At 30.4% G+C, this 18675-nt stretch overlaps 2 protein-coding genes across 2 annotated transcripts; both read left to right on the top strand.

Annotated features, from left to right (window-relative positions):
- The first annotated feature begins 1433 nt into the window (after positions 1–1433).
- On the top strand, positions 1434–6875 carry LOC137815135 (early nodulin-70). The gene is made up of 12 exons (XM_068618192.2): positions 1434–1888; positions 2020–2068; positions 2154–2361; positions 4146–4314; positions 4402–4473; positions 4567–4818; positions 5406–5532; positions 5606–5892; positions 6044–6237; positions 6323–6393; positions 6486–6562; positions 6660–6875. The coding sequence occupies exons 1-12, from the start codon at positions 1520–1522 to the stop codon at positions 6798–6800; spliced, it is 2016 nt and encodes a 671-aa protein (XP_068474293.1). The 5' UTR covers positions 1434–1519; the 3' UTR covers positions 6801–6875.
- Positions 6876–10881: 4006 nt separating this feature from the next.
- SULTR2;1 (slufate transporter 2;1) lies at positions 10882–17680 on the top strand. Its single transcript, XM_068618215.2, has 12 exons — positions 10882–11233; positions 11330–11378; positions 11471–11678; positions 11815–11989; positions 12461–12526; positions 12613–12843; positions 12942–13068; positions 13765–14051; positions 15952–16145; positions 16259–16347; positions 17094–17170; positions 17281–17680. Exons 1-12 carry the CDS (start codon positions 10901–10903, stop codon positions 17404–17406), a joined length of 1962 nt encoding a protein of 653 aa, XP_068474316.1. The 5' UTR covers positions 10882–10900; the 3' UTR covers positions 17407–17680.
- The last annotated feature ends 995 nt before the right edge of the window (positions 17681–18675 follow it).

Genomic DNA, 18675 nt, shown 5'->3' with positions numbered 1-18675 from the left:
TTAGTTATATATAAATTCCTAAATTTTAATATTTTTTTTATCAATATACACCTAAATTTTGAATTTTATTCTAACTCATCTTCAAATCTTTTAATTTTTTAATAAATATTTTTTTTTCTATAAAATAGTATTGAAAAAATTTAATCAATGATAAATATTAATTAGAATAAAATTAAATTTCTTAATGTCTATTTGTAGAAAAAGTGGAATTAAAGGATTAATTTGAATAAAATTAAACTTAAAAATGTGTACTAGTAAATGAGATAAAATTTGAGAATTAATTTAGACAAAATTAAAGTTTACAAGGGTTAAATATACTCTTTCTTTAATTTTAAAGTATAAGATTTTGATTTAAGTTATTGAAACTACAAATATGAAAATAACTCATTTGACAAATTATAGTGAAAAAAATTAAATTGACGTGAAAATTATTTATATTCTCATTTTATCAAAATTAAACTCAAATGATAGATATAACAAGTTAGGTTATCGAGTTTCTAATTAATTATTTTAATTATACTAAATTTAGAAGCTACTTAATTGAATTTGAAGAAAAAAATAAATTAATTGTTTATTGAACGTAAGTGTCTCCTTAATTGCTTAAGTAGGCAGATTCACGCACCACAAATTGAAATATAGATTAATATTTTTTTATGGACCTTTTTTCAGCATCTAGAACGGACGTGCCTTCTTTTTCTCTCTCTTTTTTAATGCGATAAATATTTAGATTCATATTAAAACTTAGTTTATTTTACTATTTACAGATTCATTTTTTTTGCTTGCAACTAGAAAGTTTTTTATTTCTAAATTAAATGACATTTATTATTCACAAATGTTGATTGCCTTTTAATTTCGATTATTTTAATTTTAATATTAATTTAACCAGAAACGGCTTGTCAATAAGTGAGAAGGAAAATAAGTTTTAATTTAATAGATAAGTGATATTTTTCTTAATGCGAGATTCTCTTTTCACTTGTTGTTGGGTCACACTGAATTATTACACATTTCTTAAACATTACTTATAATTTCAATTGATTTCCTTAAGTTATTCAAACTCTAGATTCTCAAAGTAATAATAAAATATCTATTTTTTATTTAAAAGCTTTAAACAAAACGCATTTTCTAGAAGTGCTTTTGAAAATTTTGTGGTATCCTTCAAATTTTCACGTATGATATTTAACTGTTTTGATAATTACTTTTAAAAAATCGTATGCTGTCGTATTAAGAATAGGAACTATCACTCGATTTTGTCGACTATTAATTACTTAAGTAATCATTTATAATAATTTATTTTCTCAATATTACACTCTTTTTTTTTCATATATAAGCCTCAGTTTCACAACTTTGGTTAAATTTATAATAAAATAATTAACATTTAATGTAAGGAAACTTTTTTCAGTAAAATAAATATATACTGTAAACAAAAAGAACACGGTTCATAATATAATAACATATGCCATAAAGAAGTTAGAAAGAGTGAAGAAGTGAAGCACTTCTCTGAGAGCACTAGGTTCCTGAAATGTGCAGGAACTCTAGTAACTCAGAGATGGTAGCTTCAAAGAAAAGCACGTTAGAGAAAAGCACGTTAGAGAAAATCACGTTAGAAGAGGTTTTGGACATTGAGAAGAACATGAGTCAGTGGGTGGTGAATCCTCCAGATCCACCCTCCATGTTGCGTCAGGTCGTGGACAACATCAAGGACATCCTCGTACCGCATCCACATCCAAACACATTCTCTTCTCTCAGGAACCAACCCTTTTCCAAACGCGCTTTTGCCTTCTTCAAGAACTTGTTTCCCATTCTTGCTTCATTCCAAAACTACAATGCCCAAAAGTTCAAGTGCGATTTCATGGCTGGCCTAATCCTCGCAATCTTCGCCATTCCTCAGGTTCACAATACATCAACAATACAATATTACACTTCCTCATGTCAAACTCATTTCATTTCTTCTCCTGCATTATTAGTATACCTATTATGTAATACTGAGTCCATTGAAATGATGGGTTTAATCTGTTACAGTGCATGGGAAATGCAACATTGGCGCAGCTAAGTCCAGAATATGGCCTCTGTAAGTTGCATGAACAGTGATTTTATTTTGTTTGATGAGTTGTTGAAATGTATCATTAAGAATGGATGATGATTGATTTTGACAGACACAGGAATTGTGCCACCTCTTATTTATGCTCTGCTAGCGAGTTCAAGGGAAATGGTGATTGGACCTGGATCTGTAGATTCACTGCTACTTTCCTCAATGATTCAGACATTGAAACTTCCAATTCATGATTCTATTGGATACACTCATCTTGTTTTCACTGTAACTTTTTTTGCGGGCATCTTTCAACTTGCTTTCGGCCTCTTTAGGTCAGTCTCCTATGCCATATATCCTCATGCCTTCTTAATTCATTATTTCCCTATTAATCAAGAGTCAAAAGGGTTATATGTATATATATAGTTTGTGATTTGTTTGTGGAATGTGTGTGACAACTAGATAAAAAAAGTTTGATGAAATGTATTTTTAACACTACAAGAAAATCATGAAATAGAAATAATTTTTAGAGATCAAAATAATTAGTTACAATAGGAATTAAAATAGAGACCATTTTAGAAATTAAAAAAAAATTGGTTTCTAAATTAGTTTCTATTATTGTTAAATAGTTTATTGGTATCTAATTAGCAATTAAGGTTTTAACTACCAATTATTTAATTTCTAAATTTAGTAGAAAAACCTTGGTGGCTAATTAGATACTAATTTAGAAATTATTTAACAATAATATAAATTAGTTTAGAAACGAAATTTCTTTTTAGTTTCTAAAATGATATCTAAGTTAGTTACTATTGCAACTAATTATTTTGTTTTTTATAAATTAATTTTTATTTTATGATTTTGTTGTAGTGTAGATAAAATAAACATTTTTAATGGTTATTAGTAAACAATAGATATATGTATTTTAATTATTTATTTGTTAGTCGGTGAGAATGAATATTATGTTTTCAAATTTTCCATGTACTGTTATTAATTTTTATTTAGATTTTGTTTTAAAAAGTAATCAAAATAAAGTTATCAGTAAAAATAATATATACTTTATAAATTTATGTTTCTTTCTATACTTACTAAATTAATTTTTTTAAATATTAATTTTTCAAAATTAAGATAATTATTTTATTTATATTAATTTTTTATTTTTAAATAATTTAAAACTAAATAAATGTGTAGATATCCATATCTACTCGTAGCTATAAAATCTCGTAAATAATTTTATATAAACGAGGCAGATACGTACTAGGATAAACTTTTGGAAAACAAGAGAAACTATAACCTGTTGTCACCTTAATTACAAAGTTATAAAATGCATGATTAAAAAAAACTCTAGAAAGTTATAAGTATCATAAAAATATATATTTTGAAACTATTCAAGTGCACCTAAAGTCAATATTTTCTACTAACGTTTTATTATGTGTCTTAACATGAATTATTATATTGTAGTACTATTCAATTTTTTTTTAAATTGTTTTTACAATATATAATAATAAAGAACTTGCAAAGGGTAAACTAATTTTATTTTGATAACCACTATATATCAATTAGAACACTGGATTCCCTATATTCTTCTAAGGGTGCCAGTCTGTAGATTCTAAATAAAATAAAGAAAAACTCATGAGTTATTTTGTACGACGTTATGGACATGAACTTTCGCACCTAAAACTGAATTCCAATGAATTTGTAAAGTAAAATATAAAAGGACAAGAAAAATGAAATATTGGATCTTCAACATAGCTCTTCACATGTCGAGAGTGACAACTCGTAAGTTGCCCGATAGCGGATGACACGATAGAATCAACAAGTACTCGCTAGGATAGACTTTAAATGACTCTGATACTATATTACGAAGTGAAGTTTAAGTCTAACTCAAGTCCATAAAATCGACTCATGAATTAAGGTTTGCAGTCACTTATATACAATAAAATATTCTCCTTTCTAATCGAGAGGTGAAATTTCAAATTGTTTATGTTTGGAAATTCATGTTGAAAAATTTCTTATGAGAAAACTATAATAGTTGACTAATTAAAAATGTGAGAAATTACTCTGTGAAACCAAATAGGGCATTAAATTATTATGGTATGGCTGAACCTCTGACATTTTACAGGTTTGGTTTTCTGGTGGAATATATTTCCCAATCCACGATCGTAGGGTTCTTGGCAGCAGCTGCTGTGGGCATTGGACTACAACAATTGAAAGGATTATTTGGGATCGATACCAACAAAACTGCTTTATTTTCTGTGCTCAAATCTCTTTGGACATCCTTCAAAAACCAAGTAATAATAAGATATACACTTCCATTGCAAATTAAACAAACCATTCAATTTAATTACAACTCAAAGTTCATTTTCCTACTTTTGCAGTCATTGTGGCATCCCTACAACTTCGTTATTGGATTCTCATTTCTATGCTTCATCCTATTTACGAGATTCCTGGTTAGTATTGCTGCTACTTTTATTTTATTTTATGAAAACTAACTAACTCTTACACTAAAGTTAACCTATATATATTGTTGCATATCCAAATAGGGTAAAAGGAACAAGAAACTTCTCTGGTTGTCACACGTTGCTCCTCTCTTATCTATTATTGCATCCTCTATTATTGCCTACAAAATAAATGTTCATGAGCACCAAGTGAAGGACTACAGAGTTGAAGTGTTGGGACCAATTAAAGGAGGAGGTAGCTTGAATCCAAGCTCTTTCAATCAGTTAATATTTGACAGCAAAGTTGTGGTTCATTTGATGAGAATAGGCTTGAACATTGCTATTATTTCATTCACGGTAGGTATCCCATATATATTCATGTTTTTTTTTAATCAATAAAAAATAATAAATAAATATGAATCAATTAAAGCAACTTAACTCTTATATAAAATAAAATAAAAAAATATAAATTGTTACGCTTCAACCTAAACTAATCTTTCAATAAAAGTTGTCGGCTAACTCAAAACTAAAAAATGTCGTTTACACAGAAATCCACCTTTAACGATAGTTATAGTATACTTTTTTTTAGCAAAGAATTAAAAAGTCAGAATATACTAACACATCAAAATTCAAAAGAGCACAAAATTATAAGTAAACCGCAAACATAAATCTTTAACAAATAGAGAAATTTAAAGAACTTAACAAACCTCTCTTTACAACTAACACAGCAATCTGATATCCCATTGCGTCAACACAAAATGAAGGAGAATCCTTTTTCAACACAAAAACTCCTCCTCTTTAGAGTTACTTAATCCAAAATTCAAAAGAATGCTCAAAACTAATCTATTTCTTAAAAGGAGTTAAATAATCAAACAAATTTAATTCATTGTATTATATAGTGTTTTGAATTGTATTAATATAGCTTATTTGGTGCACAACAATAGGGATCTATTGCTGTTGGACGATCATTTGCATCTCTAAAAGGACACAGTATTTATCCGAACAGAGAAGTGGTATCCTTGGGCATAATGAACATTGTTGGATCCTTAACTTCTTGCTACATTGCATCAGGTATAAACCGTAGCGTATTTTGGTATGTATTGAGAGAAATTTGGTGATGACGAAGGTTAAATTAACGATGCAGGGTCTTTGTCACGTAGTGCCGTAAACTACGATGCTGGGTCAGAAACAGTGGTGTCGAACATAGTGATGGCACTCACGGTGCTCTTGTCACTTAAATTTTTGACAGGGCTTTTGTATTTCACTCCCAAAGCAATGTTAGCAGCGATAATTCTTTCGGCTGTACCAGGACTCATTGACCTAAAGAAAGCACGTGAAATTTGGAAGGTCGATAAAATGGATTTCCTTGCTTGTGCTGGAGCCTTCTTCGGAGTCTTGTTTGCATCTCCGGAAATAGGCCTTGCAGTTGGGGTACGTATATTTTTCTTTTTTCTTCAACTTCAATTCAATCTTCAAACATAATTCATAAAACATTGATAAACACAACAATTTTTAGGCTAACAATTTTCTAAGACAGTATGCAGTATTATTGGTTGATGTGAGTACATAAATTGTAGCGCAGATCACGATATCATTCGCGAAGATAATTCTAACCTCAGTTCAACCAGCTATAGCGGTTATTGGAAGACTTCCAGGAACGGATTCATTCGGCGATGTTCAACAGTATCCAATGGCACTCAACATTCCTGGAGTTTTCATCGTCTCTTTAAAATCTGCATGGCTTTGTTTTGCAAATGCAAATCTTGTGGAAGAAATGTACGTATCTGTTGTTCATATCACCACCTTTTGCTTCTTTTAAACACAACTTTACAATGAAATTCTGAGATCACATTGTTGAAAGGATTGAGAGATGGGTGAACAATGAAAAAGGAGGAGAAAGCACCTTCCATCACGTCATCATAGATGCCTCAAGTGAGTATACAGTAACTAACCTTATGATCTTGCACCAAGTTTAACATTGTTCTACTGTAATAATGTGGATGAAAAATATCTGTCATGAATAGGTCTTACGAACATTGACACCACGGGAATTGCTTCTCTGGTGGAGCTCAATAAAAATATGACTTCACGTGGAGTAAAGGTTGGTTTCTCAATTCATTTTTGTTTTCTTTGCAATTGATAAATCTATTTCACGTGATATTGCTGTGTATTAATTCCTCTTGTCACTTTTACTTCAGTTAGCTATCGCTAACCCTAGGTGGCATGTAATTCACAAGCTAAGATTAGCTAACTTCGTCAGCAAAATTGGAGGAAGGGTTTTCCTTTCTGTGGGAGAAGCAGTTGATGCTTGTGTTACTACTAAAATGGTTGCTGTATAACCAACAACAATTGGTTTTCTTTGGATTCATTTTTGTTTATCTGGAGCAAATGGTCAAACGTTTGTTAGTTATTAATTTCATCACAAATATTTCTAAATTTTAACAATGTTAACTAAGAAACTATGTAGCACAAATATGGATACGGATATTGACACGACACAGAGATATACGATATACGTATAATCTTTAAAATGCAGGACACGGGAACACAAATTATATAAATTGATAATACATATTTATGTGCACAAGTATGTTTCAGATTTTTTTTGGGAGCAGAAAAATGTTTTTCATGACTGGTTCAAAAGAATTTGTTCCTTATTTTTATAATCATAATAAAAATTTATACAATAAATTTGAGTTTTTAAAAAATTATTGTATTTATTTTTTTAGAATTGTGTTAGAACCGTACTATAATTGTTAAAAATTCAACAAATATTTTTTGAATTGAACACTCCACTAGTAAGTGCCCTATGAGTGTCGACATTGATAAGTGTGGACAGACCATCATTTAAGAGAAGTGTCTAAGCTTTATAGCTAACAAATATTTACTATTAATTTGTAATTTTCACTGATCTTTCGTATACAAAATATAAATGAACCGTGATACTATATTTATAACTATTTTTTTAAACCTCAATGTATTAAGAAAGTTTTTATTTGAACTCAATTAATCTCTTCTCATATGGAGTTAGCAGTCTTAGAGTTAGAAACAACCTTTATAAGTAACAAAAGTGATCAACAACTTGCTCTTAAAAACTTTTTGATTTTTAAACTATTATTTAAATCATAATAAGACTTTTTTTTTTGTAACATCTAAAACCAATATTATAGAAAACATAGTATAATATTAACAAAATCCTTCAAATACATTATATTTAAAATAAAAAATATAGAAGTATAAATATTTAGATAACTTCTCGACGTATGTTTTAATGCTATAACGCTCGTGTTACAATCATCATAGATTTAAAAATAACATATAATATAACTAAAATTAATCAATGTACAAAAATAAATAATTATTCAAACTCATTTGAGGATGTAACTCATTTCATTAACAACATTTACATAGATATGGATAACATAAGATTGCATTGAGTATTAACATCATATTAATATGTTTATTTACTAAATATGTTTATTTACTAATTTGTTTGACCATTGTGTGACTTCTTATTTCAATACTTACTCACAATTTTCACAAAACACGACACTTATTTAAATCTCACTTAGTTAATAGAAACACTATTTGTTTTTCATACCTATATCTTCATCTACATGATTACGATTATAAATGGAACTTGTGATTACGATTGTAAATGGAATTTGAAATCTCACTATACTTAAAAAGTAACTTAATGTTTATACATTAATTATTACAAAATATAACCTTACCTCCGTAGTAATAGTCAAATAATATAAATTACCTTATGTGATTTAACGTCATATACTTAGTTGTAATCCTAACACTCAATCTCTCACCAATGATGATGTAAGTGACATCAATTGTCTCATGATGGATATTAAGTAAATCAAGTTATAATAGAATTGTGTCGTTTTGTTTGTTCTACTCTTATAGTGTTATGGTTAAAACCCGATCTTAGTAGTATTTTTGGTAGGTCTTAACCAACCATAAAAGTAAGGTACAATAATTAAATTCATTTAATCGATGAATCTCAATAATATTGCATCATGAGATTAACTAGGTGTAATTAGGAATATATGTAATGAGTGGAGACCGAAAAATGAATCTCATAAGATCACAAAGAAAAAGAAAAAGAAAAGTAAATAATAGATAAAACAAACAAACTAAATACTTTATCTTGAGATTTCCATACTTTCTAACTAGAATAATTCTTAAATAGAAAGAATTTCATTTTGATTATAGTGATAACTTTTAACTTAGTAACTTTATTATAGTTGTTTAAGGAGACAATATCCTAATAAAACTCAGGAATGAGTATGTAATCTTTATGCAAAATGTGGCTCCGTGTCATTCACTTGCTACTTCTCTCTTATTAAAATTTAGAGTTGTCTTGAAAACATGTCTGCATTCAATGTATCAGAATGATCTAGTGTTAGAGGCTACCTTAGTGGACCAAAACCAAAGACAAAGTGCTTGCTCAGATGCTTTAGCTCATTCATTTTTAATCATCACTTTTTACTTAGTTATATTCAAATGAGTGGCGTTGACAGAATAAAGCTCTAGGGAGAATATATGTTTTATTTTACCCTTTTGCGATCCTTCACACATTGCCTCTATCATGCTTTCTTGTGTTAATTATAAGTACTACCTGCTGATATCATATCATTCCACACGTGTCTCACTTTTCAAAACCTTTCTGCTTCTTTAATAATAGCAATAATAATAAAAACTCTACTCGCTAAGATATATGAGAAATACCAAAGTTAGAGTAAACAAATATTTTTAATGTGAAAAACTTTTTAATATAAGATAAAAATCATGAGCTTGTGTTGCAATTAGGTCCTGTTCGTCCAACACTTAGTGAGTAGAGCAAAACTGGATTGGTAGAAGATTGTTAAGCTGAAAAATATCAATTTGGGTGTACCTTTGAGCATGTATTTTGTAGGATGGAGGCAGGAAAACTGTAGAGGAAATCTAGGAGTACAGAGCACCAGTGCCACATGTTATGCAGGTACAGTTTTGCTGCATAATTTGTGTGCAGTTTGCTGCAGAATTATGAATGCAGATGCTGCTTAACCTGCTAAAAATCAATGCTAGTGTGGATCTGCCATAGAAGCATAGGCTTTGAGATGTTTTTCTTGTTGTTTTTATCCTTTCTATAAGGGTTGAGACACATACAAGGTGTCCCTTTTATTCATTTATTTTTTCTGATAAAAAAAACTTAAAAAACACTTTTTACATAATATTTATGCTATAAAGTATTCTTTTTTTTTTCACAAAATTTTGTTTGTGGCTTTTATATTTTGAAAGATTCATTTTGATTATTATTTTTAATTCTAAGTTAGTGTTATCCTTATAAAATAAGAATAGTTTTAGATTTTTGGGACACGATTTTAAGTTTTTTTTTTTCACTGTTTCAAGACATGAGACATATCCCACTAAAATCAAGAAATTCCAACGAATGTTTGAACCGAAAGAAGTTATAACTTATAAATGTGATATAGCTATAATGCTCCGATACTTTGCCACCAGTAACTTGGTGACAGCGACAAGACAAAAACACCTACGCACCAAAATGTATTGGTAAAGCAACTAACACACCAAGTACAAGTATAGATCCTTCGTATTCAGAAAAACTGTTTGTATGAGGTTTGATTGGAGAACCAACTACAATTGAACTAACTTAGCATTATCCTTTTTTTTATAGGCAAAAAATAAAATAAAATTAAAAGGGACACTTGTTTAGACCCTTATACAAGAACTAACATAAGTACAAAGATATAAGCAACCAAAACAACATTACAGTTATGAATAGAGCAGGTATTTGAGTTGCTATAGTTGCTGCATAATTATGCAGCAAAAACTGCATAAATCCCTTTTGACAGCAAATCTTTGCATTAACTGTGTTCACTTGTTTTCCATTCTCTCACTTTCGATTAATTAGGTAATGCTTACACCTTAACTAATGAGAACTTTACGTGTGTTCTTCACAGGCTCAAAATCCTATAAGGCAAATTAATTTTTCTTTTCGCTCATTATTTTCCATATAATTAAAAAGAAAACTGTTAGAAAATTTTCATTTTTAAATATTTATTATAATTGTTTAAACACAGATTCAATTAAAACAATTTAATGTTAACTGTGACTTGATTAGTGGTGAAATTTTTATTTCACAAGGTGAGAAACTCTCACTCTCTAGCCATTAGGAGTGTTGAATTGATGTCACTCAGTAAACTGTGAAATCTGTATCCAACTTGACTTCACGAATCCCTTTGTTGATCTCTTATTACATATTTTATTTGGTGAGAAAGTGACGCAAGGCTTTTTGTTGCTCTATATAAGTTTCTTTCTAACACCAAGTTCTTCAACTTCAGCTCTTCAATTCACAGGTAAGTCTCATGAGAGTGTAGTCGATCAGTTTTTCACGAGACAAAGTTCTCCCAAACACTTCAACATGGCTTCTTCAGCGATGGAAACCTGCAAATCAGAGGATTTGCACATGCAGGTGGACATTGAGAAGAACGCACAGGATGTAAGGTCTCAGTGGGTTCTTAACGCTCCTGAGCCCCCAAGTCCATGGCGTGTGGTTGCAGATTCTGTGAGGAAAACCATTTCCCACTATAAACAAAAGTTTTCCTCTCTCAGAGATCAACCCTTTACCACACTCCTCCTGTCACTTCTGCAGCTTGCTTTTCCTATTCTTGCTTGGGGCAGAAACTACACTGCTACTAAGTTCAGGAAAGATCTTCTTGCAGGCCTCACTATTGCTAGCCTCTGTATTCCACAGGTATGCATATCACATGTTATTCTAACTAAATTCTAACTATCTTGGCTTCAAATAACACTACTTCTACTTGTGTGGTGTTTCCAATTTTCCACATAGAGCATTGGATATGCAACCTTGGCACATCTTGCTCCTCAATATGGGCTTTGTAAGCAATTTCTTTTTTCCTACTTATCATTCATTACAACTTTTTAACATGTTTGATATTTGATTTTGGTTTCTTACTAATATGTAATTTAGATACAAGTGTGGTGCCACCACTTGTATATGCTGTGATGGGAACTTCTAGAGAGATAGCAATTGGTCCCGTGGCAGTGGTTTCTTTGCTGTTATCTTCAATGATGGAGAAATTAGTAGACCCTGCTTCTGATCCAGTGGGTTACACAAAGCTAATTCTACTTGCTACCCTCTTGGCTGGTATCTTTCAGACTTCCTTCGGACTCTTCAGGTCATCAATTATACCATATGCACATGTTTTTTCATAATTTTTCTAATCAGTATATATAGTAAAAGTCATTTACAAAATGGGTGATTGGTGATTTTTTTGTTCATTATTGGCTTTGAGAATTAACATTTTTGAACAGGCTGGGGTTCCTTGTGGATTTCCTATCCCATGCTGCAATAGTTGGATTTGTGGCAGGAGCAGCCATTGTTATAGGGCTTCAACAGTTGAAGGGACTCTTCGGAATCACTCATTTTACGACCAAAACCGACATAGTCTCTGTCATGAAAGCTGTCTGGGAAGCATTTCATAATCCTGTAAACTACTTCTCCTGTCCCTTTGCTTTTTCTTTCTTTTCCCTATAAATTAGAGCTGCTGGGAAACTAAGAATAAAGATCATTTTGGGACACCAGATTCCAATTCACTACACTTATTATAATAGATAATAAAAAAAAATCAAATATCTATCTTCATAATAATAATTTTAATTATTGCAAAAATATAGCACAATATTCATTTTTCCTATTTAAAAATATCATGAATTCGGATTGCGTTTACACAGGCCAAGGACTCATTTTAAAATTTTTAAAAACACTCTTCATTTCTTCTAATTTAGTAAATAGAAGCACTTATCCATATACATTTATTAGAAAAGGTAATAATAATAAATAATGCTCCTGCTAATTTCATCTATCCAAGCTTCCAAGCACAAAATTTCCATTTAAGAACTAATTCAATATAATTTGTTAATGCTTAATTAATGCTAACATATACATGTTGAATTACAGTGGAATCCTCGAAATTTTTTCATTGGATGCTCGTTCTTGGTGTTCATCCTAACAACGAGATTTGTGGTGAGCAATAAATGGAATGAGCTTTGAATTCCCTCCCTCTGATTGGGTTCTGGTTTGAACATTCTAATTGATTATTCACTTGGCAGGGTAAAAAGAAGAAGAAAGTGTTCTGGTTGGCATCAATTTCTCCTCTTGTATCTGTTGTTTTGTCGACTCTATTTGTGTTTTTGACAAAAGCTGATGAAAATGGAGTTAAAATTGTGAAACATGTGAAAGGAGGATTAAATCCAATCTCCATCCACCAGTTAGACTTCAGCAGCCCCTACATTGGAGAAGTGGCCAAAATTGCACTGGTTGTTGCTGTCGTTGCCCTTACCGTGAGTAACAAATTATAATTATATATCAAACCATCAACTTGTTTGCTTATTTTCCAATTTATGTTGATGCACTACAACTGGTGGCTTACCCATTATAGGAATCTATTGCTGTTGGGCGATCTTTTGCATCCATCAATGGATACCAACTTGATGGAAACAAGGAGATGATGTCAATAGGTTTGACAAACATCATAGGATCTTTCACCTCCTGCTACGTTGCAACTGGTATATATATAATTCTTTTACTGCACATATGAAAAAGGAAAAAAAATGGAGTAGAACATTTCTAAAGTTTTTTTTATCACTAAATTAAATAAATAAATATGGTTCGTAGTCCTGAAAACCAAAGCATAGTGAAAAACATACTACTCACCCTATCAAAACATATCTCAAAAAGGTGTCTGCACCTACATACCAAACAAACAATCCCAACCAAACCGTTAAAATAATAAAGCGTCTTCTACTTAAAGTTCCCTCAAACACAAACTCTCCTCAACAACACAAGAAAGACCATTCAACCGATCTAAATCGGTCACAAGCTTTTAATCCAAAACATATATACCATATATTCAAGTTACCAATCAAAGAAGGAGAAACATATTGAATAATCTTTAGAAGAAATACGCCCAAACCTTGAATTAAACCGAGAAGAAAAATTCAAAATATTCAAAACTTCACCTGTAAACATACATAGAGTGAAAGATTCTTATAATACTCATGATGAAATGTTTACGTACTCACACGTATGTTGAATTTCGCTTACCAGTCTTTTATCACCATTTTTGGAAAGCATATATGACAGCTACATTCCAAAATCATTGCATAATTGAATTAACCAATTCATATGACGCTCTCCTCTTATTGGAAAAACAAGTTAAGTTGTTTTTGTTTAGTTGATTAAGCAAGATTAATTTGTGGCAGGTTCGTTCTCTCGCACTGCTGTTAATTATGCAGCTGGGTGTGAAACTCTGGTTTCAAACATTGTGATGGCCATCACGGTGTTGGTATCGCTGCAGTTTTTGACAAAGCTCTTGTACTACACTCCTATAGCTATTCTTTCTTCTGTGATCCTATCTGCTCTCCCAGGACTTATTGACGTCAGTGAAGCTTACAAAATCTGGAAGGTTGATAAGATAGATTTTCTTGCTTGTGCTGGTGCCTTCTTCGGAGTACTGTTTGCTTCTGTGGAGATTGGTCTGCTAGTGGCGGTAATCATTCACACTCATCTCTTCTTTCTTCTCATCATCACTTCAATCCCAACCAATTATAACCATCACTATAAACACAGTAAAGATATTCAATAATTAATTCCTTATTTTAAAAACATGTAAATACTTACATATATGCATGATAATTAACAAACAATCAGTCCAGATAAAACTATATTTCTGAAGATATTGATAAAGTTCAAGTCTAATATATAGATTAATTGTCCATAAAACTATATATATGTCATGAGTTTTTCTGATGCTATCTTTGTTGTAATGGGGTTACTGGTTTACATCTTGCCGCAACTGTTACTGTTTTAAGAACATCACAGTATATATGGCTAGTGATAAGCACCATATGTGCTAATGTAGCATATATTTTTCACTGAAAGAGTTCTTAATTAAATTTCTTCTATATTCTTGAAGAATCAAGATTAGCATCATTTTGCCACCTTATTATGCATTTAATGTTTCAACTGTTTGTGCGACCCGAAATAATAAACTATTTAAGAATGATAAGTATAAATTCATATATATATAGGTGTGTGAAAACACTCAGATGTACTGTTGAACATTATGAAACGCAATAATATTTCAACTGTTGTATATGTGAAGGAAACACTGTGAGTGGATGGTTATCTAAAACCTTTTAAGTTGCAAGCTATATTTGTAGTGTTTAAGAGTATGGTTTTTAGCAGAGAAAAGAGATTGTAGTATTCATGAAAATGAGTGATGGCGTAGGCCAAAAGCCTGAGTTGTATATTACATAATAAGCAATCTCCACCACTTCACTGGACCCACATATTTGGCACTAAGAGTGATGCAGAATGTATGTGCACCGTTGAAAACTGCATATTCTCTTTGGTTGGGACATATTTATACCTTGAAAATTAAAGCCACCTAAAAAATTCTCTATATGGAATCATATTCCTTGCTATGTTTGCAATCACTAAGGCTTAACAAGTTATTAGGTCAAATTGTTTCTTTGTTCTAAATGGCCTACTTTCCTCTTCGAACTGACAATTATATACAAAAATTCGTCGACAAATTATTAATTAAGGCTTGTCTGGAAGAAAATAAACAACCTCCACACTTGCCACAGGATATTCAAAAGAAAATTAATGAAAGGAAAAATATTTCTAAGGCTAAATGGATACTTGGTTTCTTTTTAATTAAAAATAATCGTGTATAATAATTTTAAATTTTTAGATATAAATAGTTTGGATTACTTCTTATTTTGCTTTTACTTGTTTTTTTATTTTGATTGGTGTCTTCATCTGTTATCCCGTTGTCATGTTTGCTTTTGATTTAAAGTCTTTGTTAGTATGTGGTATTGTTTTTTAAGTGTCTTTGTTGGTTTTGAATTGGTAAGTTTTAATAAAGTTATCGAGTATTTCTTTTTGAGTGTAGTGTATACCGACTATAAAAAAAATCATGAAATAAAAACTAATTTTAGAGATAAAAAAATAATTAGTTGTTATAGTGACTATATTAGAGTCCATTTTAGGGACTAAATAAATTTTTTTGTTTCTAAATTAGTTCATATTATTGTTAAATGGTTTCTAAATTGGTATCTAATTATAAACCAATGTTTTTGCTACCAAATTTATAATCTAAATAATTGGTAATTAAAGCATTGATTGCTAATTAAATACTAATTTAAAAATTATTTAACAATAATAAAAACTAATTTAGAAACCATTTTTTTTTTCTAAAATGATCTCTAATTTAGTTACTATTGCAACTAATTATTTTGGTTTCTAAAAATTAATTTTTATTTAATGATTTTTTTGTAGTGACAGGTTGGATTACTTCTTAAGTGATTCATATTTATTTATTTTTTTAGTGATAAAAAAAATATAAATAGTTGTTTATATGAAATAATTTTCTTTATTTGTAGGTGGTGATATCTTTTTCAAAGATCATTCTGATCTCAATTCGACCAGGCACAGAAACTCTAGGAAAACTTCCGGGCACTAATTTGTTCTGCGATGTGTATCAGTATCCCATGGCAGTTAAGATTCCTGGAGTTATGATAATACGAGTCAAATCTGCGTTGCTTTGCTTTGCAAATGCCAATTTCGTTAGAGAAAGGTATTTTTCATATACAACATATCTAAGTAGTTTCCCTGGTGGGAAGGATCAAATGAGAAATCAATGTCAGAAACATGCATAATGTTCTAACAATCTTCAATATATGTTTCAAGGATCATCAAATGGGTCTCTGAGGAAGAATCAGAAGATGACAAGGGAAATTCAAGAAGCACCATTCAACTCGTAATTCTTGACACCTCCAGTAAGCCTTTCTGACTCTATTTATTAGTATAGTATTGATCTTTCTAAGAAAAAAAAAAAAAAAAAGAAAATGAAATCATTAACATATGAAAAAAGAAAATGGATTTGACCAGAATTTGCTTTTTGAAAACATGCATGGTTTTTTAGAGATGAATATTAATACTGAGCTCTGAGGTATAAAAAGATACCAAAAAAAGATCATATCACAATCCTAAATTTTTGTCTCAAGTGGGAATTGAGATAGGAAAATAAGAGAGAGAAAGACATGCTAATGTGATATTTTTGAAAATTCTACTCCGTTGACTTTTAAATTTTGTTTAAAGTTTATTTGAAGAAGAAAAATATTTTTATTTTACTTTTACATCACAATAAATTTATCATGTGAAAAGTAGGAATATAAATGACAGGAAAAGTTAATATTATTTAAAAATTGAAAAATGATAATTAAATGGAAATAAAAGCCTTTCAAAAATGTAAATACGATTTTAGTTTGATTTTATCTAGTTTTCGATTTACTTATCTAAAATTTTAAAATAATAAATAACAAGGATAGCGTAAATGCTCAAATATATTTTTTATTTTTATTTTAACTCTACTTTATTAATTAAAACAATTATCAAGGATAGCGTAAATGCTCAAATATATTTTTATTTTTATTTTAACTCTACTTTGTTAATTAAAACAATTAGATTTTATTTTAGACCTGAACATGATCGCTGAATGATGATGTATGTTTTCTTGCTATAGATTTGGTGAACATTGACACCTCTGGAATTGCTTCTCTAGAGGAACTGCATAAGAGTTTGTCTTCACAAGGAAAACAGGTAACTTTATTTTGTTTGTTCTAGTAATTGGATGACAAACACTATCAAATTTTTTAATATTTTTTAGAGGTAAAACAATGACGAGGTAGTGGTTTTTGTGTTGTTCTCAGCTAGCCATTGCGAACCCTAGGTGGCAAGTGATACACAAGCTAAAAGTGTCCAACTTTGTCGCCAAATTCGGTGGCAAAGTGTTTCTGACTGTGGAAGAAGCTCTTGGCTGCAAGAGCCTGTGCTAAGTTGGATGATCCAAGCTAGCTAATTCAACTGTTAACGCCTCAATCTGTGGTAAAAAAGAAGAAGGTTAAGAACAGTTTGTAATAACCATTTCTCTTTGTGAAAAATGGCAACAGTGTTTATGATTTTGCTTGTATTTCCAGTCCCAAAGTAGTCAAGTTCGTTGTGTACAAACGGGACATTAGAATAAGCATCTTGTAGTTTATCTTGTGGAGATGCTGCAAGTTTCTGCTCATCTGTGTGCTTAATAAAATTCCAGTTTTAAGTGTGTAAAAACTGCTGGAAAATACTTTTGTTAAGTGTTGATGGAAGTTTTTTTATTTAACTGCTATTTAAGTTTAATTAAATCTCATAAAATCGGTTTATGGGGTGAGATTTGTATGTATTTATATACTATAAAATGCTCTAATCTTTAGTCGATGTGAGATCTTCAATACACCTTTTCACGTTAAGAGTGAGAACTCGTGCGTGAGACAACATATTATGAATGGTTTAATAATGGTTCGATGTGGTCTGATAAGCCTAAGTTAGAAATGATTCAAAATACCATATTAAATACTCTAATCTCTAAGATGTTAGATTCAGTGGCTTTTTATTTTAACCTGAAAAGAAGTTTAGCACGTATATAGCAGCAATGAGCATCATCGTTTTAATAAAGAATTCACTGTAAACTTTACAAATACATTTTTATAAAACTATAAAAGTCAGAAAGATGATAGGTGGTGTGTTTCCCATTTTGTCAGCAAATAATGAGTTAAGTTAACATAGAACACTTGAAGTTGAACCCTTTAACAAAAGAGATAACTAGCTATCATGCATACCCTAGAATCCATATCTACATTCTCAAAGAGTATCTGTTAACAAGTGAGAAGTAATATAGTAAAAAGTGAGTGAAACCTACTTTTAGCCACTGATATGCTTTATTGAGTAGTAGTGGTTGATGTTCTTAGACAGTAAGAAGGGTAGATTCATAGAAGTAAGATGATGACTAACACTATATGTTTAGTGTCCTGAAAGCACTAACTTTATGCCTCTTTGTCTCTCCAAACTAACATTCATTACACAGCTGCACGCCTCCACATTCTACATTTTACTAACTTGTTATTCTACTTCTCTAAAATCTTGTCCAGATTCAATGTATATCCACTTTTCTCTTCTTCTACTCCATTATTTTTTTTTATATGAAAATGATAGTTTTACAATTTTTGGAGCTTTATCCAATCTTTAATATGATGGATTTAAAAATAAATAAATATAATAAAAGATAAATT

The sequence above is a fragment of the Phaseolus vulgaris genome, chromosome 1 (assembly GCF_051622355.1).
Source record: "Phaseolus vulgaris cultivar YP4 chromosome 1, ASM5162235v1, whole genome shotgun sequence".
In the NCBI taxonomy this organism is placed as follows: Eukaryota; Viridiplantae; Streptophyta; class Magnoliopsida; order Fabales; family Fabaceae; genus Phaseolus; species Phaseolus vulgaris.
The sequence above is the reverse complement of the archived record's forward strand: the minus strand, read 5'-3'. Positions and strand labels throughout refer to the sequence as shown.